At 45.7% G+C, this 24265-nt stretch overlaps 1 protein-coding gene across 1 annotated transcript in view; it reads left to right on the forward strand.

The window, feature by feature from the left end:
• Window positions 1-14902, forward strand: part of TLK2 (tousled like kinase 2) — a 125039-nt gene extending 110137 nt beyond the window's left edge. Inside the window, exons 17-22 of the mRNA XM_052657156.1 lie at window positions 1465-1554; window positions 5295-5464; window positions 6864-7002; window positions 10521-10632; window positions 12350-12457; window positions 13591-14902. Of these exons, the coding sequence (XP_052513116.1) occupies window positions 1465-1554; window positions 5295-5464; window positions 6864-7002; window positions 10521-10632; window positions 12350-12457; window positions 13591-13764 (793 nt within the window). The 3' untranslated portion in view covers window positions 13765-14902. The remainder of the gene's footprint in view (window positions 1-1464; window positions 1555-5294; window positions 5465-6863; window positions 7003-10520; window positions 10633-12349; window positions 12458-13590) is intronic.
• Window positions 14903-24265: the final 9363 nt, after the last annotated feature.

The raw sequence follows: 24265 nt of genomic DNA on the forward strand, positions 1-24265 counted from the left end.
TACCAAATGAAATGAGGTATTACATGATTTTTTTTTTTTTTCGTCCATGCTATGAGGCATGTGGGATCTTAGTTCCCCATCAGGGATCAAACCTGCTTACCCTGCACTGGAAGCGTGGTGCTGCCCCAACTCAGTGCTGACAAGTTTTTCTTTTCAGAAAGACATAAAGATACTGATGAGGACTTCCCTGGTGGTCCAGTGGTTAAGGATCTGCCTGCTAATACAGGGGACGTGGGTTTGATCCCTGGTCCCGGAAGATTCCACATGCCGCAGGGCAGCTGATAAGCCTGTGCATCGAAACTACTAAACCCACATTCTAGAGTCCATGCTCTGCAACAAGAGAACCCACCACAACTAGAGAGTAGCCCCTACTCACCACAGCTAGAGAAAGCCTGTGCACAGCAACAAAGACTCAGTGCAGCCAGAGATTCTTTAAAAATGCTGATGAAATGAAGCATTAGAAGAAGCAAAACTGCCCAAAATGGCCACTTGAAAAATAAACCTAATCAAACAGCGTTTTCTTTGGGGAAGAACATTTAATCACTTTTAGATTGCTATTCTTCCCCTCCCTCTTCCCCTAGTTGTTCCTCAATTTTCTTCGATTGAGTACTTTCTATGTATTTTTGACATGCTGAAATACATTTCAGAAAACATCTTTTGACTCCTACAACAAAATGCCCCAAACTAAATGGTGCTAGGTTACTTAAAATATAATATCCCAAAATATATATATAATAATATCCTGTTGCTCTTTTTAAGTAAGAACTAAATTTTATTCTTTAAAATTCAGTATATGAATACATCAGATTACATGGTACATTTTTCTTCCTTATCTTACTAAAGAAAAAAGACATATGTATGAAAAAACATCTCCTAATCTAAGAAAACTAAGATTCCCATAGTTTCAAACTTCTTATCAAATTAGCATTTTCTTAGAAAGTAATGCTTTAAATTCTTTTTAAATTTTTTTAAATTCTTTTTTGTAAAGAGTAGGATTTTAAAACAAGTCCAATGCATTTGTAATTGCCTTATCTTACCAGCAGTCCTTTTACTCAGTGAGTTTACATGCCAAAATTGATCCCTGTGATGGAACCCCAGCGTATAAACATGTGTAGGTAGAAAGTATCCGCTTCAGAGAAAAGAAAAAAGTGCTGTCTTAAGCATTTTTAAACCTCTGCTGTTTGGGTATCAATATAAAAGAGGTAAGGTTGTCACAGAATGAACTTGCAAAGGATAAAAGTTAGTGCCTACTGTTTTCCCAACAGCTTGGCAGAGGCCTGTGGAGAAAACAGGGTGAAGGAAGGCTAGAGGACTCGATGGCCTTGAATGGAGCGGCTGTGCGGGAGCAGTGGGGCAGTGGGTGAATCAGGAGGGTCCTGGAAGAGCCCCGAAGGACAGGGCGAAATACAAAATGTTAAATGCTTCCCTGTAAACAGAATACAAATATATCCCTTTTGTTCACAGGCATGCATGTAGGGAATACCGGATTCACAAAGAACTGGATCATCCCAGAATAGTTAAGCTGTATGATTACTTTTCACTGGACACTGACTCGTAAGTACTATGCCATTTCTAGCTTAGCAGAGAATATTATTTTCTTGCAGTGTGTTGATGACTCAGGGAATGGAATTTAGATCTGGGACCGGAAAATACTGCGTGAGGGGGCTAAATGTATTTAGGGGCAAATGATTGTATTTGAGTTCAGATTGGGGCCAGCAAGACATGCATCTCTTGGCCACAGGATGCGTGCACTTGTGTGCTAGTCAGTGCTTAACAACCAGCATGGAGGGGAGGGCATAGGGCTGATAGGTACTGTTTGCCAGTTTCTGTGAAATAAGACTCTGAACATGTCCAGTTTTTTTAAAAAGGGGGGGGCAGCTTTATTGAGATAGGTTTATATACCATATGGTTCACTCATTTAAAAGCACACAGTATTCATAGGTACGTTGCAGCCATGACCGTAGTCCGTTTTAGAACATTTTCTCCACCTCAGAAAGAAATCCTGTACCTTGTTCTGTAATCCCCCTTTTCCTCCACTCCACTCCACTCCTGCTGTAAGCAACCGCCTATCTGCTTTTTGTGTCTATAGATCAGCTATTCTGGGACTTTCATAGGATGGATCATGTAGTGTGTGAACTTTTGTGGCTGGTCTCTTTCACTTAGCATGGTGTTCTTTTAAGGTTCTTCTTGTGTCATTTATCAGTACTTCATTCTGTTTCATGACTAAATATATTCTACCGTATGCAAATACTACCTTTTTTTTATCCATTTATCCTACCAGTGGCTTAAAAACTAGCTCACAAGATTTCTGAAATTTAACTCTCAGCTCTCAGAAACTGGTACAAATTGGTGCTGGCATACCACAGACAAGCAACAGTCAAGTGAGGCTGATGAACACTGATGGGCCTTTTGAAGTTCTAGCAGTATGATTTCATCATAGAATTAGAATGAAATGTGGCAGAGTCTAATGCTACATCTGAAAATATAGGTTGGTTCAGAGGCCTATAGGGATTTCAGTCCAGCCTTCTCACTTTGTAGGTGGAGAGTTGAGGACCAGAGAAGCTACATGACTTGTCTGAAATCTTTAATAATTGTAGGCATTGTTGTATTTCATTACTTGGTATAGGTAAGCTCTCGATCTCTTGGTTTATCCAGGAGTTTAGAAATAGTTCGGCATTTGTAAACATCTTCTCTGTTGGAGGCTGAATTGAATCAGGAAAGTATGCTTAGGCCTGGCCCGCAGGGGTTTCCTTCCCCCTCCCAGGGTGTTCGGCCTCTTCAGATGGCGGCTGTCTCAGAGCTTGATGTGTGAGAGCCCATCCACATTTAGAAATGGCCCCAAAGGGAGACCATAATTCCCTTTGGAAACATCCACTCAGGGATTTCCCCTTTCCAGTCAAGTGCAGTCAGCACAGTGCTGTGCGTGGTGTGGAGTGGGGTTCAGGAAAACAGCAAGTTAAAAAGCAGGTCTCCACAGGGTAGCTTTATTGTTTTGCTTTCAACAAGTTCCTTGAATACTAGGAAGGACACACATACCCCCCAAATATAAGCGCAAAAATCATTTCAAAAATAAATACAATGACTTGGATTATCTGCTGTTTTGAATTGTATACACACTTTTAACTAATATGAGAAATTGAGTTGATTTTGCACTACTCTTGAGTTGTTTACTTTGTTCTTCCTGTTGTGTGTATGGTGAATTTTTCCCCAAAATAAGTCAAATCTTTGTTTTAGAAAGTTGTCTGAGAGTTGAGTATTAAAAATGAGATTTTATTTTCAGCTTGCATTGGGTCCAAAATAAATTCACTAAGCCTGAGAGTCTATGCCTCAGATTTCAGCATATCAGATCAGAGAAATTGATACATTCTAGGCCTATTTTCTCAAATAGAATGCTAGCATGTTGGGACGTGCTATGTTTTGTAAGAAGCATGAGCTCTTGGTCAGTTTGGGGGTCCCTTGGGACTCTGTGTGTCCACATTTTGTTGCTTTGCTTCCTGAAGGTCTTCAGTGGCCCATAGGCCCTGAATGTGAGTCCTGCGTCTGTTTGGTCTTAGATGAGTTGGCCCTTGTAGGCTGTGTTCACCAGTCTCCTTTGTCAGTTGTTCAATGGGATTAATTCAGTGGGGAGACAGAAGTGGTGGTGGGTGGAGACTCCTCCCCCCATGGTTCCAGGTTCCCTTGGTGACCCTGGTTCTGATTGCACCATCTCCACCCTCTGGCCTTAGGGTGCTAATGACTTCCTGCTCTAGATGATTTCTAGCGTGCTCACTGGCCACTTTGTCTTCTCAGCTCTTCCATCATCTGTGTGATTAGTTCTCTGAATTAAAGCCTCTCTGTTTTAAATACTCCAGTAATTTTTATTTGCCAGCAAGACCCTGAGTGATTTTGCCACATTGTTACAGCTTCAGTTCAGTTCAGTCACTCAGTCTTGTCCGACTCTTTGCGACCCCGTGAATCACAGCACGCCAGGCCTCCCTGTCCATCACCAACTTCCCGAGTTCACTCAAACTCAGGTCCATCAAGTCGGTGATGCCATCCAGCCATCTCATCCTCTGTCGTCCCCTTCTCCTCCTGCCCCCAATCCCTCCCAGCATCAGAATCTTTTCCAGTGAGTCAACTCTTCTCATGAGGTGGCCAAAGTATTGGAGTTTCAGCATCAGTCCTTCCAATGAACACCCAGGACCAATCTCCTTTAGGATGGACTGGTTGGATCTCCTTGCAGTCCAAGGGACTCTCAAGAGTCTTCTCCAGCACCACAGTTCAAAAGCATCAGTTCTTCGGCACTCACATCCATACATGACCACTGGAAAAACCATAGCCTTGACTAGACGGACCTTTGTTGGCAAAGTAATATCTCTGCTTTTAAAGTAGTTTAAAAGGTATTCATCTCTCAGGAAGCCTAGCTTCAGTTTATGACTGCCTTGGAAGACAGACACATGACCCTTCATACCGTGAATGCTGCACAGCTTTAGATCTGTGTGACGTACTGGTATAAGTGAAAGAAAGAACTCATACTATATAATGATACATTTGTTAGAACTACAGATGCTGTCCTTTAAAAAGCTCTTTTATACCTTGTGTATTTAACAAAGAAAAATCATAGTATATGCAGTCTGCTAGGAGCAGTAGTATGCAGTCAGCCATGCGGACCTGGGCAAACCCTAGATTCTTTCTTACTGTCAGCACCCGGGATCATATAAAATGTTTCCAGTGAGGACTGTGTATTTCATCCTAACATACTTGTTTAGAAAGGGAGCATCCTGTGGATAGTAGAGTAAGTGTCTAGCTTAAACACGTGACAGTTCCTGCCAGTATTCCTGAAGTCTGATGCAAGAAGCCGTGTGCCCTGGGTGAACTTTAGCAGAGCAGGTTCCAACGTGAAGGGTGCAGACACTCTTCACTAAGAGAGTTGGCAGTTTACTTCCTGTAAACTGCTAATACTGAATAAAGAGTAAAAGAGTATTTTAAAGAGCAAAGAAGAAGGAAGTGAGAAGCCATCTACCTTAGCGGTCCCCAACCTTTTTGGCACCAGGGACCAGTCGTGTATGTGGAAGACAATTTTTCCACAGATGGGGCAGGGGGTGGGGGGTGACTTTGGGATGATTCAAGCTCATTACATTTATTATGCACTTTATTTCTACTATTATCACAGCAGCTCCACCTCAGATCATCAGCATTAGATCCCAGAGGTTGGGGACCTCTCAATTACCTGATGGTTTCACTGGGGCTTGTTTAGTTAGGCTTAATCTGCTTGCTTTTATCCCACAATCAAGTGTTGGTTTACTTGTCTTTAGGTTTTGTACAGTACTAGAATACTGTGAGGGAAATGATCTGGACTTCTACCTGAAACAGCACAAATTAATGTCGGAGAAAGAAGCCCGATCCATTATCATGCAGATTGTGAATGCTTTAAAGTACTTAAATGAAATAAAACCTCCTATCATACACTATGACCTCAAACCAGGTATGTCTAATTTTTAGGAGACAGTATTGGTGGTATTTCTTTGGTCTTATAAGTAACTTTCAATTTTATAAAGTTATGGGATTTGGTGGGGGCCAGAAAGGCCTAATAAAATAGGACTCTAAATTGCTGGGTAGGTGTGGGAATAAGAGAGTCCTAGCCACACAGCACGGGGTTTAGGAGGTTCGGTCGTATTCAGCACTCTGGAGAAACAATGCCCTTGTCTTTAGAGCCAGGGCAGTTCATGATGTCAGTCCAATTAAGAAAGAACTGCTCTGGCAAGCTTGGTTTTGTTTTTCCCCATTCCTCACACTGTACAGCAATCCTTCTACCCCAAGTCTCTTTGATAAGTGCCCTCACATTAGCAAATTATTCTCCAAGTATGCTCCCCATTTCATTAAATTCTGAGCAGAGTTTTCCATCTTTTTGTATGGTTACTATCTAACTTTGATAGTTGTTGGCAGGGGAGAGAGCAGTTTGACTTCTGTCTGTTGTCTTCCTCAGCTGTTGCTTAGAAGTCTGCCTGTGTGCTCTTTAGACAGCTCTATCCAGCTGAGCTTAGGTGTTGGGAAGAGTCCCCTTTACCTCCTGGTGGGGACAGTTAACTTTGCCATCCTCTTCTGATAGCTACATATTAAATCTCACTATTTTTTTAATGACTAAAGTGAAAGTGAAAGTTGCCCAGTCATGTCTGACTCTTTGCGACCCCATGGACCATACAGTCCATGGAATTCTTCAGGAGTGGGTAGCCTTTCCCTTCTCCAGGGCATCTTCCCAACTCAGGAATCGAACACAGGTCTCCCTTATTGCAGGCAGATTCTTTACCAGCTAAGTCACAAGGGAAGCCCCTTTAATGACTAAATAAATGACTAAAAAATTAATTACAAGGAAGTGATTTTTTAAAAGATGGCTGCTGTGTGATTGGGTTTTGTGTTACTGAATCCATTACATTTTCCTGGCCCAGGAGCTGTAGGTGGCACTGTGGTACTAACTTAGATTCCCGTGTATGTTTTCTTTGATTCCACACCACCCTTCCCAAACTACTGTTCCAAACAGGGTGGCTTAGAGATCCGTACTGAAAGTTCAGATGAAAGTCTCCCACTATTTTTGACCAACCATACAAATGATATTTTACTTTGGCTAGTTAATTATTTTTTTCCACTGCTCATAGTGCTGGTTTTGGCACATTAAGCAGGTGATTCTTGGAAAAGAGAAATTTGCAGCCAGATACTTACGACTCTCCTCTAGCATCCAGAGTCCAGATTGTTTTATTGCAGAGATTTAAATGTTTGCTCTTATGTGTAAGAGTTGGAGTCCAGTTGTCCTCTTCTTGTCTGTTATTACTAGCTTGGCTTTTCCTAGTAAGTCTCTTTTTTATTCATGAAGATTCTTGTCTTTTTAGGTAATATTCTTTTAGTAAATGGTACAGCATGTGGAGAGATAAAAATCACAGATTTTGGTCTTTCCAAGATAATGGATGATGATAGCTACAATTCAGTGGATGGCATGGAGCTAACGTCACAAGGCGCTGGTACTTACTGGTAGGTGTCTGAGAGATGGAGGTGTGGCTGTGCTGTGCTGGAGTGTTGGTGATTGTTCATTAGACTATATTCTGTCTGTTTAGGCAGAAACGCTGTATATCATAGTAGACTTTCCTCTCCAAATATTTGCTGTCTTGTCAGCAGTTTGACTCTTTGTATTTACATGAATTTGTCTTAATTTTTCTTCTTATTCTTAAAAACCATTGAGAGAGGGATTATGCGTGACCAGGCATTTTGAGTTGTGTGTTTGCTCCATAGGTCAGGCCCTACTGTGTACACAGAGAATGAGGTTACTCATGTGTATGTAAAGAATGGCCCTCACTTCCTTTCAGAATTTCAAATGCAGGTCTCTCTCTTCCTGAGTTGATGGGATGAGGAAGGTTTTTCTAGAGTTGCCTGAAGATGGTAGACTGAAGAACCCAAGAGTTTTGAAGATTAGGATGTAAAATAAGCACAGCATCCCTTGAGATCTAAACAGGAAAAAGTGAGCATGATTTGCCAAGAATTGTATCCATTTCTGGCAGCCATGCTCCAAGAGGTTTGGGCCGCATTTCTTCCCATCTGCCGTCACTCGCCCACCCCCGGCCACTCTGCCCAGCTGGCTCTGCCTGCCTGTTGTGTGCCCTGTCTTACTCCGTCTCCTACTCCTTTTGACAGTAAGCACCATGAAAGATACCTGCGGCTCAGGCATTTGACTTTGTGATTGTAAAGGTGTTTAACAGAGCTTCCTTTTCACTTCTGAGGTGATAACACAAAGCCACACATTGGAATGTTTGATTCTGAACATGGAGAAGCCTCCTGTAGCATTAAAGGAGGGGAAATGCATGCAGTTAAATCCCAAGGTCAGTTGGCCAGATCACTGATGTTTGAGACTGGAGGACCCTGGCCCTTAGCCAGTCAGTGACTGGGAATGAGGGTGTTGATGGGAAGCAGACAGAGAAGAGGGGAGCATCAACCCTGTTGTCACCCCCACCATACTGAAGAGTCGATCATGCCCTGCTAAAAGCCCGTGTACACACAATCCCAACTCTCCTTTGCTCCTTATTGTTTGTGGAGATGGTACCTATAGTGAAAATCAGTCCCTAAATTAGAACTTTGAGATTCTAGGTTTAAAATAGAAGCTACACTTACAGTGTTTATTCACTTGGTGGTTTTTGTGGGTTCCTGTCAGTAAATGATACAAAAATATCTGCTGTTGGAAATTCTGGAAGCAGGTCTATACCTCTGTTTTATAAATTCACTAGAACTTGGATTTGAGCTTTTTCATTTGATAGCTCGTTCTTTTTTAAAGGTGAAGATTTTTCACATTTAAATTAGTTATCTCATTGCTGCCTGTTGCTGTATTTGCTAGGCTATAAAATTCAGTAGTTTGGCATTTACATAAAAGTATGTAATGTTTGGGATTTGCTTCAAAGGAATCTGGGGGAGATTAAGAGGGGTGTACATGAACAAAGATTTGCCATGTTGACAGTTACTGAAGCTGGATGATGTTTACTTGGGGGTTCATTTTATGATGTTTTTCTACTTTATATTTGAAGACTTTTTTTTTTTCATGGTAACAGTAAGGTAGAAAGGAAGCTACTGAGAAAATTAAATTGTTTGAGTTTCTGTGAAGGTTTAAAAAGCAAAAATTCTCCATATTGGTGTTTCTAATCACCGTCCTCACTGTCATCCTCATATTATGTCCCAGAAAGATACAGACAGAATGTGAGGACATAACAAATTTTAAGTGAGCATTTGCAGCGTTTGGTTGTTCCAGAATTCTTCTGCATGGAATACTGCTTTTAAACAAGTAACCCATAGACTAGGCCTTGAGAATCATTTTTCTCCATGAGGATTTTATCATGATGGCATATGCAGTTATGTTTGTTTTTTAAACACAATTTAGTGCAATATCTTAGAACCCTCTTCTGTTCTCCCTCCCAAAGTCCTTGATAGGGACTTAGAATGCTTATTATATGGGTGAAGAACTAATCTGTTTCTTCATTTATAGATGGGGAAACTGAGACCTAGAAGGTGATATGCTAAACTTAAACTATTAAGAGACAATGTCTTCTGTATTCTCATTATTTGACCAAATTATTACTTTGCATTTGGATAAGTCCAGCAATCTCCATTTTTCCTCACCACAAACAAGAACTTACTTCTTCCCCACCATTACCACAAAAAAGTTATAAGTACATTAAAAGATCATTTTAGAATCAAGATTTTGTTATTTATCCAAGCTCATATTTAAATTATGTATATTAAAGAATTAAGAGCCATGAAAACCTGGGATTCAGGGAGATTTTAGTGGCATTTGGATGAGCTGTTCTTTTTATAGATTCTTTCATCTATATTTTTATTTCTTTACCTTTCTCTCCCCATGCTCCCCTTGTGAGTTTTCTGTCTATATTTTCATTTTTCAGTGTATGTTTTGGCTAGACACTTTCATTGTGAAATAATAATCTAAGTCAATGGTCTTAATAATTTTAAAACGACTATTAAAAGAAATAGCGTAAAACTAAACTTTAAAAAAAGCCCATCATCTGAACATTTTCTGCCTCTCAACTCTTATGATCCCCTTTCAGCTATACATTTAGGTTTTTACATCAGAAGCACAGCAGGGTTTAAAACAGTTTTTCACAAAACTGATTTTGCCAGCATGAAATCTGCAGAGGTCGATCTGTTATCTTTAGAATTCTGCCTTCCAGCTGTGCCAATGCTAAGACTCCAGGCAGTGAGGAGAGGCATAGTATTTGGTTTCCTAAATGCTAAGAGGCACTTACCTTCCACACCATACAATTTGGTGTGGTTGGCTGTCCAGCTAGTCTTTTTAGAGGTCAGGAGTGGGTGGGGAGGGAAGGAATTCAGATGAGGATTGAGTTGGGCCAACAGCTAGTAGTTTATTTGGCTTTTAGGCACTGTTTGTTAGTCTTCCATAAGCCCCTGATCATCCTTAAAGTAGGAAATATAAACTGTCCCTTCATAATTTGAACTTTAATGCCACCATTGATTATAATTGTAGTCAGTCTAGATTTCCAGAAGAGGCTACCTTAAGAAGACACTTAATAGCCACTCTCCTCACAGATTTATACTGGATCCTGAATTCATTTGGATTTTTACAAGTTATTTATTTTAGAGACTGTTTCTTCTTCTGTCAGCATGAAAGGAAATAACACCACTTGTATTTTAATTTTGTTGCTACAGCTATCATAAAAGGAAATGCACTTCTGTGTTTCCCTCCTCTTTTTAAACACTTGCTGAATGACATTTTACAGTAGGCACAGGCCTGGAAAAGAATGCTTGGGTGGGTAAAGTAGGAACTAGGGAGAATATTTACCTCTCTCAGTAAATAAGAAATAGGACATGACCACCTCCTTAACTTAAAGTGTCTTTATCAGCTGGATCTAAGTTGGCTTTCAGATGTTAAGATTCAGATATTTTTATTTTCATCAAAGTCCTTAGTTTGCCTTTTTGTACATGTCTTAGATTTATACAGTTGTTTTTCTAAGAATTTTTATTTCCCTTTTGTCCAGGTATTTACCACCAGAGTGTTTTGTGGTTGGGAAAGAACCACCAAAGATCTCAAATAAAGTTGACGTCTGGTCAGTGGGTGTGATCTTCTACCAGTGTCTTTATGGAAGGAAGGTAATGCAGACGGCTGGGTGTGGTGGCTTCTGTCTTGGCGGTGCATGCACACAGTGGCACTGTGTAGAGTATTCCCTTGGAATTAATCATTGGGTTATACAGAATGGAATCCTGAAAGTTGTGGTTTGAAGAAAATACAGACTTAATTATAGAAGCTTTATGCATATAAGCAGAAATTTTCAGTTCCAGGGCATCTAATGAATTCTGCTGGGCAATTGAAGACATCCTTTTCTTGCCGTTCACAGTTAGATCTAGAGAGCCCATGCGCCACAATAGGAGAGCGCATATGCTGCGAGTAGAGAGTCCCAGTGCAGCCAAATAAATAAATATTTTATACACACACACACACAACCTTCCCAAGATCTACTCTTAAGGGTTGCGAGAACTGAAACTTGAAATACCTGCACGGCTTCTTATTCCCAGCCACCCCATGAGCATAAAGTATGCTTTGTATTTCTATACTGGGGAACTGGTGCCAGAAAGTACTTATTTTCTGTTACTTCTTTTTTATTATTTATTTATTTATTTATTTTTCTTCATTTTACTTTACAATACTGTATTGGTTTTGCCGTACATTAACATGAATCCACCACGGGTGTACATGAGTTCCCAATCCTGAACCCCCCTCCCACCTCCCTCCCCATACCATCTCTCTGGGTCATCCCAGTGCACCAGCCCCAAGCATCCTGTATCCTGCATCTTTCTGTTACTTCTCATAAAGGTAATATATTATCTGAATAAGTGAAAAGCTAGGTAGTAAACTACACATAATGGATTTTCACATTTATGTTTTCCTTGTGAGCATAATATCTTGTATATACTGGGATCCAGTTGTATGTTTATATTCCTATTTCTGCTACCAGTGCATTTGTATGTTTCAGTGTTCCCCATTGGGCTGTGGGTATAAACCATTTGGGAGTTCTGCAACTCACTTAGATTCCTAATACTTTGATTACAATCCCCAGACCAAGCTCTTAATTCAGATTTCAGCTTAGTCTTTAACTTCGCTTTGGTCTTTGTTCTTTATTGTACCTATCAAACATTCAGAAACTGTTCAGAACTAATGGGGTTAATTATTATTTATACTCTGATATTGTAGAAGTGCTGCTGATAATGGTGGCAGAGGTTATCTAACAAGAACTGTGATATCAGTAGAAACACTATAAAGATGACACTAGGTGTGAACTTCTTTCTTAGGAGTTTATTAGAAAACAGCAATTTGTGGCACAGATGAAGCCACTCACTGAGTAGCCCCAGCTCTGACCCACCCCCACCAACTATGTCCTGATCCCTCTCCTCTTTCACTTCCTTCCCATCTTTTTATCTGCATCTTGGGTCCGTCCATGGCACACATACATATTACTTACCACTTTGGGCAAAAGAGTTTGCTGGTTCCTGTTCTGAATCTTCCTTATCTTTGCTGTAAGCAAAGCTTAGCAGAGGCACTGTGCTATAGCAAATGCTGCTTCTGGTCCCAGCTCTACATTAACCTAGATGTTGGAAATTGAGCAAATTACTTCAAAAGCAAGTTACTTCAAATCCAGGCCTTTCCATCCTTTATCTATAAAATGAGAGAATTAGAGGAGATCATCTCTAAAGTTCCTTTTAGCAATTCTTGTGGAAATACATGTTTACCTTTCCCTTCTCTTTGTTTTTGAATTGTGTTCTCTTTAATTTTAACCAGAGGCCTACCTTTGTTTGTTTTTTTATTTTATAGCCTTTTGGCCATAATCAGTCCCAGCAAGACATTCTACAAGAAAATACTATCCTCAAAGCTACTGAAGTGCAGTTCCCGCCAAAGCCAGTAGTAACACCTGAAGCAAAGGTAGGTTCTGACCCACTGGCCAGCAGAAACGTCTACTTTGCTTTCTCTATTATTTCTCTGGGTAATTTCTCCAGCCTCTGTCTTCTTCTCGCCGTCTCTTCCCACAACAAATATTTATTAGGTACCTAGTATTAGACAGCTTCCCAGGTGGCACAATGGTAAAGAATCTGCCTGCCACTGCAGGAGAAGAGGGAGACGTGTGTTCAGTCCCTGAGTGGGGAAGATTCCCTGGAGTAGGAAATGGTAACCCCTTCAGTATTCTTGCCTGGAAAATTCCATGGACAGAGGAGCCTGGCGGGCCACAGTCCATGGGGTCACAAAGAGCTGGACATGACTGAGCGACTAACCACAAGTGGAAGTACTAGACACTGTTCTGGGTAGTGGAAAGAGCTGTGACTGTAAAGCAGTGAACTACATAGACAAGGTTTATAAACATAAAATAAAAGATAATTGTAGAAACTGGGGCTATGTAGCTCTTCATACCCAGCACAAAGGAAACGTCCATGTTGGTAGTAAATTAGGAATCCAAATCAAACCCCACTCACAGTAAGCTTGTATGTTTGCAGAACTCTTGGGGGAGACAAGTCCTGGTCAGATTTTCCTTCACTTAGATGTGTGCCTGATCATTTGCTTAACAACTTTTCAAGGGAGAATAAGATACACCAAGAAAGCGCTTGCCAGCGTGTGACACACGGCAGTGTTAGTGTCGTCTCATCACCTTTCATGTGGTGATATTTGGTAACTACAGTTTTCACTTCCTCAGGAAGTTTACATGAGACCAGATGCAGAACTATGAAGTTAGGCTGTGCCCATGCATACCAGCCAAGGCAGAGAGAGATTTTTCTTTTGGTCTTTGTGCTCTGGGGACAGAGATCTGTAGAGGTCATGCCGCATTCCCCCTCGGGAATGGCTCAGGCACCTGTGCTGGAGAAGGAGTCAGTGGCCACAGAGCAGCGCTGCACCTGGCACGTCTTTTCTGGGTCCACCTAGTGGTTTCCAGGCAAGGCCCTAAGCCCCTTCTCTTTAGGAGACTTTTGCTCTGGGCCCTGGCAGCTGCTACAGAACCTCCTGGGTTCCCTCTTGGGGTGCCAAGATTATTTGCTTCAGGCTTCTTCAAGAAACTTTCTTTTCAGGCATTTATTCGACGATGCTTGGCCTACCGAAAGGAGGACCGCATCGACGTCCAGCAGCTGGCCTGTGACCCCTACTTGCTTCCTCACATCCGAAAGTCGGTCTCCACGAGTAGCCCTGCTGGAGCTGCTATCGCGTCAACCTCGGGGGCGTCCAATAACAGTTCTTCGAATTGAGACTCACTCCCAGCCACAGACTGTTCGACACACACAGAGTGGACAAATGGCGTTCAGCAGCGGGTTTGGAACATAGCGAATCCAAATGGATCTCATGAAACCTGTACCAGGTGCTTTTATTTTCTTGCTTTTTTCCCATCCATAGAGCATGACAGCATCGATTCTCATTGAGGAGAAACCTCGGGCAGCTCTGGCCAGGCCTCGTAGGAAAAGGCCCCGCCCAAGGTTCCGGCGTCAACGGCCACTGCGTGTGGCTGCTCTGAGTGAGGAAAAAATTAAAAAGAAAAACTGGTTCCATGTACTGTGAACTTGAAAACATGCAGACTCAGGGGGGTCCCTGATGCAGTGCTTCAGATGAAGAATGTGGACTTGAAAATACAGACTGGGCTAGTCCAGTGTCTATATTTAAACTTGTTCTTTTCTTTTAATAAAGTTTAGGTAACATCTCCTGAAAAGCTTGTAGCACAAAGGCTCGGCTGGGGATGGTGTTTGACTTCGGAGGAAAAAAGTTGCTATTGCCCGTTAAAGGCACTAGAGTTAGTGTTTTATCCCTAAATAATTTCAATTTTTAAAAACATGCAGCTTCCTTCCCCCCTTTTTTATTTTTGAAAGAATACATTTGGTCATAAAGTGAAACCCGTATTAGCAAGTACGTGGCAATGTTCATTCCAATCAGATGCAGCTTTCTCCTCCGTCTGGTCTCCTGTTTGCAATTGCTTCCCTCATCTCAGTAGGGAAAAAATTGAGTGGGAGTACTGAGATGTGTGGGGTTTTGCCATTGGACAAAGAATGAGGTTAGAACTCTGCAGCTTGGAGTCTCTCTAGGTTTTCAACTATTTCTTCACAATTTGAACACTTGACGGTTGTCCCTTTTAATTTATTTGAAGTGCTATTTTTTTAAATAAAGGTTCATCTGTCCATGCAGTCCTCTTGGATTCTCTGAATGTAGTAACCATTGAAACTGTTCCAAAGGCAGGCAGAACTCAGGCTGGGGAGCCAGTGCTGCAGGGAGCAGGAGTTCCCACCCACAGACCCCGTGCACTTGCTGAACGGTGTGCATTTCTTGTTACAATGATATTAAAACTTGATCAGCACATAAGCTTTCCTCTGTTAGCTCTTTTGACAGGAAACAGCCTCCAGCCACCTGAATTATGTGGGTGTGTGCTGGTGTGTGTTGTTTCTGAGATGGATGATCAGCTGAAGATGGAGCTGAAATGGGAGCTGCGTTGCCCCACCATGCCCTTGAAACAGCAGAACACTCGACAGTAGAGAGGGGAAGGAGGCCAGAGTCTGAACATGTGGTAGCCAGCTTGGAATGTTACTGACATATGTGGCAAGAGGGCTCAGCCAGAAATATTTAAAGATGCAGTGCTCAGGCATGCGAGTTGCCTGGGCAAGGGGCAGGCTGGGGGGTGGCGGGGGGCGGCAGTCAGGAAGGGTAGAGAGCACTCAAATGACTCACAACTAGTATTTCTTTTACATGTGAAGAATGCCAGTAGTGACACATTCTCCAGGACCTTTATGGACCTGCCCCTTTCCCCAGTGTCAGGCTATCTTAAGGGAGGATGGAGTGTTCCAGATTAGAGAGAGGTTCGTGGGCAGGTGTTGTCCTGTGGAACTCTGAAGGGAAGGAAGTCAGCTCCTGAGTGCTTGTTGCCCCCCAGCTTTCCAAAGTAATCTTACTCCAGCATATATATTTACACACATGTGTGTATAGTATCTTTTTCTTCTTTAACCATTACTTTCAAGCTGCTAAGCAGAGTACCCATGGGCTCTCAAAGGTTGAGCACAACACTGTAAGGATGGTGTCTACATGGGTTGAAGAGATGGATTTAGTTGAGACCATGTTTAAACTTACTCAAGACAATAAGTTCTGTTCCTCTTTTCTTCTCCCTCACTCAGTGATCTTGAAGAGCTGTGTTTTGTTTAATTTCTGACTTTCTTCATGTTGAAGGGATGCCACATCTTTAAGCCTTCCCTCTCGTTTCCTGCCTCCTTTCCCCCAGGTTCTTACGAGCCAAGGTGTAGGACTGTATTTGGTGATCCGTCTTTTCTGCCCTCATCCTCAAGAAGGGGTGCCTTCTCTTCGTGCTCTTATTGGGCCTAGGGCTTGGCTGGAACTGCCTGGCCTTGGTTGAGTCTGAGCACGGCCTCTTTCCAATGCATGGATAAGCCCCAAGGAGCAGGCAGAATGGTGACCTTTTCTAGACTTGTAAGTAGCCAGTGAAATCACTAAGTGGAGTTCTTCCATGACATATTTTGTTAATATGGGTTTCACTTTTTCCAAGGATAATCCCTCCTTATTGCCACAATGTTGATTTCCTTTAAACAATGACCAAAAAAAAAAAAAGTGTATTAATTTGTAATTAAACCCAGCCAGACTGTTTTGGCCTTTCCCAATTTGGGGGGTGGGGAGGATATTAAAATAAGTTTTAAGAAGTGACTTTCCTAGCCTCTTGATTTTACTCTAGTTCTCCAGCTTCAATCAGGGCCCTCACCACCTAGGGTGTAGCTCAAGGACTCCTTGCAGCTGGCACAGTCCCAGTGGATGTCACAGTCATGATGGGAATGTGTGGGTTCATGTGACATCTGTCAGCCTGATGTGCCAACAGCTAGAGTTGTGGGTGGGAATACCCACAGTGCACAGAACAGGGAAGGCCTGGCCCTGACCGTGAACTCATAATTCAGGGCTGGAGGCACTGGGCTCAGGAAGACATGAAATGCAGAGGTCAGAGAGAAGGAACTGGGCTCTCCATCTCCCATTGCGGCACAGGCAGCTTTAAGTGGAGTCTCGCCAGTCAGAAACATGCGATCCCCACTTGTGTGGCTGGCCTGGACAGGTCTGCTGTCTTTTTTAGAGGGCTTGTTTTTTGCTTGCCTTCTAGTCCAGGAAGGACAGGTTTTCCTCCAGCTGCGAAGACTAGCAGTCAAGGAGCTCTTGAGTTTCTTAATTTAGAAAATAACTCCCTTTAAACATAGTTATCTCCTAGAATCCTAGAGCTAGAAGCAAGCTTTGGCCTAGCTCCTTGCCCCTAGGAAGGCAAAGTTTACAACTAATTTGACTCACCTTTGGCAGTCTTTTGCTTTCTGAGAATCTTTCCTTCTCTCTAACACACATCATTCCTGTCACTCAAGCCCTTCTTCGCCTGTAATTAAAGTCCACCTGGGGTAAGTGGGGAAGAGACAGGATGCACAAACTAGCTATTCTGTTTCAGTTTCTGAAAGCAGAAGTTAAGAGCCTCACCTAGAGAGATTAAGAGCCTGGGTTTTAGAATTAGGTCTGTTTCAAGCCCCGCCTCCACTGGCTTCAAGAATTTCTCCTTGCATGGTTAGAGTAAGGAGTAGAAGTGAGGTATTTAAAGTACCTGGCACACAAGGAGGGAATCAAGAAGTGTGATTTTAAGAAGATCACACGATTTAGTGAGACCAAGACGGCTGGTTGAGGCTCAGAGCCTTTCTACTCTCCAGGTTGTCAGAAGGTTTTTGCCTGGGGTTAGGATGCAGACCTTGGGGAACCTTCCTCTCAATCTTGAGATTCACTGTCAACCTCTGTCCTGCAAGGTCAGCAGTCTTCTCTTACCCTGCATTCAAGACTGCTCTGGGAGGAGGCATCTTACAAGCCAGTGTGGCCCCTAGGCCAGCAGCAGCAGTATCACCTGGGAACCTGTTGGGAATGTACCTTCTCAGCCACCCTCTCCCCTTATCTGTCTCCCAGATGGCATGAGCACTGAAGGTCACAATCCCTGCTGACCTCCTCATCCACCCAAGCCAGGGGGCAGTTGGAGGGTGGCTCCCACGGCTTGTCTAAACTCACCCAGCTGGAAGACAGAGATGGCTTTGTTTTACTTTCTTGTGTTGGGGATAAAAATCTGCTTTAAGCTCCAGGCTGTCCCGGGACCAAACATCATACTGCTAATCATACTTCCATAGCCTTTTACAGGTGCCTTGCTACCTAACACTATTCTCAAGAGTCATTCATTCCTTCTGGCAAAGCTTCTTACCTTTGGTCTTCTCTTTAAAAAAAAAAAAATATATATATATGTGTGTGTGTGTGTGTGTGTGTGTGTGTGTAAACTTATCCTTCTTGTGAATTAGTTTATCACATTTTTCTCTTTACATGAGGTTCCAGGACTGCTGGATGATTGAGATCTGCGTCTGCTTGTGAGTCTAGCCTGGCAGTCGGCATCTGAGCCGAGGCGAGTAGGGCTGAGCTTCAGTTCCTTGGAAGGGGCTTGAGGAGGAGCGAGCTGCAGAGATGTCGTGGGGAGAGGAGGGAGGCTCTGTGGGTGGTTTGAGGGAACCTGCCAGAGGCTGGCAAAACAGGCAGGCCTGGGAGCAGGTCTGGGATATGGTGGGGGCACGGAATAAAGAGACCTATTGTGTTGGGGAAGCTCGCAGAGCCAGAGATAGGCTGGAGTCAGCAGAGGGGGTATGTCTGGTGTTGGGCAGGAGACCCCATGGTGTGAAGGGGTCAGAGAGCTACAGGCTGGCTGACTCAGCCCCACCCATCCCTGGCCACCAGGCAGGCCTGCTGGGTGTGGTGGGAAGTGCCTGGCAGAGAACTGTGGGAACCTCAACCTCCTTGGCCTCCAGGCACTGCCTGCAACTGCAGTGACACCTGGTGCTGTCCCAGCCTTTTCACTCTGAAGGCAGCTTGGGGTGGGGGTGCCCAGGGCAAGATTCACAGAGGGAAGGGGCTCTCTTGCTTTTACTTGGCAGAGAAGTTCCTCAGCTGTGTGGCTTCCCAGCCTAGGGTGGGCAAGGAAGAAGCATCTCACTAATTCTATGTATGAGGAAACCAAAGCCCAGATAGATTTGGTGACTGATAGGAAGTTGAGGGGGCTTCCCAGGTGGCTCAGTGGTGAAGAACCCGCCTGCCGGTGCTGGAGATGCAGGAGACACGGGTTTGATCCCTGAGTCAGGAAGATCCCCTAGAGGAGGGCACGCCTGGCGAGCTACAGTCCATGGTGTCGCATAGAGTTGGGCACAATTGAGTGCTGAGCAGTAGGGGAGGGACTGAAGGGGAGGGACTGCCGGCTTGAAAATTTTAAGAGGTGGTTTCTCTGAGTGCCATCCTTGGGCAGAGTGCACCAGAGGTGAAGGCTGCACCCGGGCTCCCAGCCAGAGGCATATGTTGCTCTAATTTTGGGCTTCCCCCACCCCACCCGCTGCCTCCTTTACTGGGTCCTCCTGCTCCCTCAGGGCCGGCCCTTAGAATGGAGACTCAGCTGGCCTGGGCAGCAGCCCTGCCCTCTGCCGTCCTGAGCTAGAACTGAAGTTAGGTGGGAAGATGGGGCCATAGTTCCATAGAAGATTCCTGCCTCAAGTTCCCAAGCCCTCTCCTCGTGTCATCTCGCTTTATACATGAAGGAGTGAAAAATCCTGTCACACTCCGCCTCTCCTTTCTTTGTTTGCTTGCGCACGTGTGTGTGTATGCATGCGTGTGTGTGTCAGATGCAGGTCTTTTGTCCGGGAGTGAGCAGTACTGGGCAGGGATAGCCAGGGAGCCTGTGTAGCTGGTTCCAGGTCTTTAACAGCAGTGTTTTCCAATTTTTTTTCATGGCAGCATCTCAACCCAATGCACATTTCAGAGACTAGAATTTTTAGCTCATGTGCAGTGCACTGATTATTTACTCTTTTACTTCATCTTAAAAATGTTGGTCACTGGGACTTCCCTGCTGGTCCAGTGGTTAAGACTCCATGCTTCCAATGCCAGGGGCATGGGTTCAATCCCTAGCTGGGGAACTAAAATCCCATATGCCCCCATGGTACAGTTAAAAAAAAAAGTGTTGGTCATCGGCCACTGGTGCCCCCGTCCACTTCTTGCTGGACGAGGGAAGGTCTGGTGAGCCTCTTGAAGCTGGAATGCAGACAGTGAGCCAGCTGCATGCAGCTGCCTGCATCCGGGGCTCGATTCCACCAGGGGAGGCTCTGTCTCCGGCCAGGGTCCTTGAGGGTCACACACAACTGTGGGCAGAGCCTTGCACTCAGAGGGTCAAGTTCTGAGACTAGAGAAAGCCTAATGCTGCCTGTCCTTCGTGAGTTAGGAATTGGGAGTCGGGACCTCCCTCTTGAAATTTCAAGTGACTTCTTGAACAGAGGGATGCAGAAGCTGCCAGCCCAGCCAGAGCTGTGGACCAGAGCAGGCCTCGACTCCTGGGTTGCCCAGCCCTCCGTGCAAGGACAGGCTAAGAGGACCCTGTAGAGCAGACAGTGAGGCGACATCACTCCCTGCCTGCCCTGACCCCAGCTGGGTGGGGTGGCAGAAGGAAGGTTCTGGGAACTGCATCCCACCCAATTGCAGCTGGTTCTGCCCCTCAGCTCTGTTGCCCTCTTTGCCTCTGGTCAGCCTCTGCCCCCCTCTCAACCGCCATTGGCCAGCTTGTTTCTGACCTGCTAAAGCCCAAGCAGAAGTAGGAACCAGTGAAGATCCCCCTACTCTGAGCTTGCTCTGGGGCCCTGCTGATAGCTGTGGGCATCGCTCTGGTGACTCCTCCAACTAGGAGGCCATATCCAAACTCTGGACGCATGCTGGACACACAGGGACAAGGTCTGCACTTCCTGCTTCCTGATAGGAAGATTCCTGAAGTAACTATCTCCTGTTCCCTGGGGACGACAAAGCTTCCCTTCAAAGGAAGTCTTCTTATCCCCTCCTCGGGCTGAAAGTGAGTGGTTACAAACCCAGCGGTCCTTCTGGGAGTGGGGAGCCCTGCTGGGTGTCCTCTAACCAGAAGAGAGTAAGGGAGAGAACCTGGGGAAGGTGGGCAGACTTGTTTTTGCTTATATTTTTGGCCCTGATGGATAGACCAGTCAGGAGAGTAAGAGAGAGAACCTGGGGAAGGTGGGCAGACTTGTTTTTGCTTATATTTTTGGCCCTGATGGATAGACCAGTCAGGAGAAGACAGCCAGCCATCAAATTCCCCAGTAATGTGGACGTGGGAAAAATAGTTATCTCAGGCTAACTGTTGCCAGATCACACAACCTGGAAAAGGTGGAGCCAACCCTTGACACTTGGGTCCATCTGAACCCCAAGCCTGCCTCTTTCCATCTCAGGTCCTCAGTGCTGCAGACAAGTAGGGGACTGCAAGGGCAGACTGCCTGAGTAGAGTTAAGGGCAGGAGTCCAGAGAGAGGGCGGAGGGGATGGGATCCACCCAGACCAGCCCATGCTTGGCCAGATTTTTCCCCTGGCTAAGAAGCATACGGGCGCCCCTTGGGATTCGTGCCCTCTTGTCTAGTTGCCACAGGTGAGGACTGACCTCGTCTTCCCTTCCTTAACGTTCTCCTGTCCTACCTGGCCATCCAGCTGCACTCTCCCTGCCTTGTGCTCCTCTTCTCTAAGCTCTCCTTGTAGGCCCGGCTGCCAGAGTGTCCACGGGCTCTACTCCCCTGGGCACCCTCTGGCTGGAAAGGCTGCTGAGCTCCAGAGCCAGGGAGGAGGAGACCGATGTGAGAGGAGCCCTAAGCACGGTGAGTAATGATACGAAAACTTGTACATCAAGGGGCCCCCGAGACTCAGAAGGGAAGTGACCTGCTGGAGGGCACATGGGTCCAGTGGATGGCTGAGTTGGAATTCCAGTTCAACTCTGTCCCCTGTCCCATCTTCCACTACTTACGGACATGAGTTCATTAGCCAGCAAAAGTAAGCAGAGAGCTGCTTCTACCTGGCTTACTTTACACTTTAGAACACCATTTTTGTGTACGGTTAAACATGGAGATGTTGAGAGCAGGAGGGGGAGTTGTACTGTTCACTCAGGCAAAGGAAAACACCCAGTTCTGCAGCCCTCATGAAACTGACCTGTGCAGATCTTTTGGTCGGTAGGGTGGGGTGGAGAGGCCGGCAGAGGGCAGGGTAGGAAGTATGGGAGACACCTGATGACCACACGACAAAGGATGATGGGAGGCAGGGAGGAAACTTGCGTTCCCTGAACATCTTTATCCAGGGGCCGTGCCTCCCTTTGCGTAAAATATTTCATTCTCGCGACAAGATAGGAATTGTTGCCCTGTTTAAAAATAGGAATTGTAACCTAAGCGAGAGCTTCAGTAACTCACTGCATGTCACAAACAGGTGAGTGGGAAGTCGAGATTCTAACTCGGGTCTCTCTGGAGTCTGCGCATCTTCTTCTAAACTGGTTCTGATGAAATCAGGAGACCCACAGCACCTTTGCTGGCTCACAATGTCAGAAGGAGAGTCACTTCTCAGTATAGGCTCCATTACAGTGAACATCTTGGCAAAAATCCCCTGGACTGGCTAAGAGTCCAGCACCTAGCCTCATGTCTGACACATAGTAGGCCCTCAATAAATGGCTGTTTGAGCTTTAACAGGAACGGAGGAGGCAGCAGGCACAAAGGACACTGACCCTTCTTTGGAAGCAGATGAAGTTCTGATGAGGGGCTCCCCAGGAAAGCCCCGACCTCCTCACAACACCCAGCGCTCGTGCAGACTGGGATCACCTTCCGCTGACAACTGACCCTGCACATGGTCTTTAAGCAGCAGGGGACTGAGTTGGACTCTCCACAGGGAGAATCGCCCAGATGTCACCGGCTCCCTGCCCTGCGAGCTCAAGATCTAAGACAGATGGTGGCCGTGGATGTGACCTGGACATTCCGCAGAATACAATGCGTAACCCCCGGCCCACTGGATAGAGCAGGAGGCCTCACCCTTGGCAGAGACTAGGGCTTTGGACACTGAAACAAACAGCTGTCCCTGCTAGCGGAGCGCACTTCCGTGCTCCTTAGCCCTTTCGTGGCAGCTTCTCTGCCTGGAATGTGGCAAAAATTGTGTCATCTTCCCCACTGAACAAAACCTCCTCTAGGATCGTGACTCTGCTCCTCTTTGTTCCTCCAGCGCTAGCCACCAGGGCTTTTGAAAGCCTGAACGAAGAAACGAGAGCATCTCCTGTGGACTGGGTGCTCAGGGCACTGTGCTGGCCAGTGGTGGACTTTCCGGACTCACATGACTCACTGTCAGCCTGTCAGTTTCTGCCCTGCTGATGGGAGGAATGCCCAAACCACTTGGGCTGGTGGGGAAGGGATATCCAACCCTGTTTCAGAACCTGGAGGGCACCTTGGGAGCCCTACCTGAGTTCCCTTCCAGAGGCCAGGGGGCTCCCTGGTGAGAACTGTGGCTGGCACGTCTAGGGATAGGCAAGCAGATAGACGCCTGTGTTTTGGCTGCTCAGACAGGAACAGAGAGAGGGCAGCTTAGCCAAAGCTGGCGGATTCTGAACCTCCTTGAAAATGATGTGAGAAAGGGGAGGCCAAGCGAATGATTTCTGAGGCAGCTCAGTGTGGTCAGAACTCTGGGATCCCAGTGAAGGAAGTCACCAGCAGGGACTTAGCTCTGTCAAGCAGCTAGCTGTGGGGTGCCTGACTGCTGGCCTGACTGCTAACCATTTTTTAGGGCCAAAGGGTGGATAGTGGGACTCCTTCTAGGGGACTCTAGGGGATTTTATGGGGGCTCACTTTGGCGTCCTGCAGCCTCTGGATTGATACTTGGTAAGAATCTCAGCCCAGCAGAGATGGAAAGCACCAAGTGAGCACCTCTGGCCCCATACCCTCCTTGCAGCGATGGGGAAAGATTTACCCAAGGCAAGGGTAGTAAAAAAGGAGAAAACAACATTGAATTTGTTATTTCCAAAAACAGCACTGAGGTGGACAGCACAGGAAACAATAAAATTTATATTCCCATTTCATAGTGTTTTTATTTGATTACTCGTGGTGGCAGAACGTGAATCTTCTTTGCATTAGGGTCTAAATGTCTCCGTCCAGCTTTGAGCCCAGACGTCCCAAGTAACTTTTCTAAGGTCGATCGGGAAAGGAGAGATGGACGTGGGCCTGGACTCTCTAACACCCTCTCAGTCCAGTGCTCTGCGCTGCGGTAACCTGTTGCATAATACGGAATAACTGTGGCTTGTCTTCTGAAATTTCCATTTGATCCTCTGAGATCCGCCAGCAGTCCGGTTGCTGGTGAGAGTGATGCTGTCTTCTGGGACGTCCAGGGACAGATTTTCCCTGGCTTTCTGGATACAGCCCCATCTAGCAAAATCACGACACCCCTCTGCGACAGGGACGCTGACACGGGGTTCACGCAAATGCTAAAAACAAGACTTGCAAACGTTGGCGCACGGGGGCCCTGCCTCCCCCTCCCCCATCTTTGCCCGGGTGGCTGAGCCCTGGGCTCCGCCCCTTCCCCACCCGGCCGGGGGAGGGGTCCTGCTCCGCGTGGAGGTAGCGGCGGCTGGAGACGCTGGCAGAAAGAGGCAGGACGCAGGGGGCGCCAGTGGCCCGGGTCTGGCCGGCTGGGTCAGCCGCGCGCCCCCGCCCCGCCACGCGGTGAAGTTTGCGGAAAGTTTTGCACAGCCAGCCGGGGAGTTGTGACGCAGCGTCTGGGGCTCCAAGCCCGGACCGAGAAGCGAGGGAAGGCGAGGCGGGGAAAGAGGGAAGCGGAGAGCGAGAGAAAAAGAGTGCACGCCGGGGTCCTCTTCGACCCCACGGATCCT

Source organism: Budorcas taxicolor, chromosome 19 (genome assembly GCF_023091745.1).
Source record: "Budorcas taxicolor isolate Tak-1 chromosome 19, Takin1.1, whole genome shotgun sequence".
Classification (NCBI taxonomy): Eukaryota; Metazoa; Chordata; class Mammalia; order Artiodactyla; family Bovidae; genus Budorcas; species Budorcas taxicolor.